At 69.2% G+C, this 1,193-nt stretch overlaps 1 protein-coding gene across 1 annotated transcript in view; it reads right to left on the reverse strand.

Moving 5' to 3' along the window:
- MNEG_11758 (hypothetical protein) overlaps positions 1-1,028 on the reverse strand; it is a gene marked incomplete at both ends in the record, with an annotated part of 2,054 nt that extends 1,026 nt beyond the window's left edge. Inside the window, one exon of the mRNA XM_014039771.1 lies at positions 924-1,028. Within this exon, the coding sequence (XP_013895225.1) occupies positions 924-1,028 (105 nt within the window). The remainder of the gene's footprint in view (positions 1-923) is intronic.
- Between the last annotated feature and the right edge of the window lie 165 nt (positions 1,029-1,193).

Below are 1,193 nucleotides of genomic sequence, written 5' to 3' on the forward strand. Positions count from 1 at the left end.
CCCCGCCGCGGCCCCGCCCTGGTGCCGGCCGCCGTCGTCGCCGTCGTCCCCCTCTGATGAGAAGTAATCCTCCTCATCCCGATCAAGATCCCGCGCGTCGCGCCGCCACCGCTGCCGCGCCAGGTGCAGGCGCCCGCCCAGGCCCGCGGCCGCGGCCTGCCCGTCGCCCGCGGCGGCGGCGGCGGGGGCGTCGCCGGCGCCGGCCGCGGCCTCTGCTTTTTCCAAGGCCTGGTCGTACTTGATGCGCACCTGTTTGGGGGGTGGGGGTTTGGGGGTGGCATGTCGCAACAAGACACGACAGGATCACGGGAAGCGACAAGGGGGTGTGGGAAGTCGTCGTGCTCGCTGGGTTGTGAGGAGCGAGAGGGCAGTGGGGGGACGGGATAATCAGGCCTGACCGGGGAGATGGGGTATGTGTGTTCTGGGGAGGCCGATGATGCGCGGGCGGAGCGCGGAGGGGCGCAGCCCCCTGCGGCGTGGGCGGTTTGTGTGCGCGCCTGCTTGAATGTGTCGACGTACTCGACCTCGTCGAAGCGGTCCCCAAAGCTCTGCACCAGCCACGAGATCAGCTCCTGGGGGAAAGGGCACGGGCACCGGGGGCGCGCAGGCGCGTCAGCGCGCGCGGGACCAGGGGCGTGGGGCGCGCAAAGCACCGTGTGCGGCCGGCCGGGCAGCCCTTTCGCAGGGAAAAAGGGAGTCCTGGGTCGAGCCTTCACTGGCAGGGCCCCCATCATGCTGATTGCCTTCAGCGGGGTTTCGGCCGGCCTCAACGCCCGGGCGCTGCACACTCCGCCGTGTCTGCCGGTGCCCCTTCAAAGCGCGCGCACACACACAAACACACACGCAGGCTTGCACCCGCACACAAATACACACGCACCCTCATACCAGCCTGGCGAGACCCCCCCACCCCCTGCCCCCCGCACCCGGATATTCTCTTTGCGCACAAACTCCACCAGCTCCAGGACCGCGCTGTTCAGCAGGTTGTAGCGCGCCCCGTTCTCAAAGAACACCGTCATCAGCGGCTCCATCAGGTTGTTCCTGCGCGCAACGCACGCACGCACGCGGACATCCAGGCAATCTTGTCTGTGTGCCACGGCGGCCAGGCGGGCCACCCTTGCATTGGGAGGCGCGGGGTGATGCAGAGCTGACAAGATCGAGCCGCCCAGCCTGCCAGAGAACCGCGCCTGGCAGCC

Source organism: Monoraphidium neglectum (assembly GCF_000611645.1).
Source record: "Monoraphidium neglectum strain SAG 48.87 unplaced genomic scaffold scaffold02892, whole genome shotgun sequence".
Taxonomy (NCBI): domain Eukaryota; kingdom Viridiplantae; phylum Chlorophyta; class Chlorophyceae; order Sphaeropleales; family Selenastraceae; genus Monoraphidium; species Monoraphidium neglectum.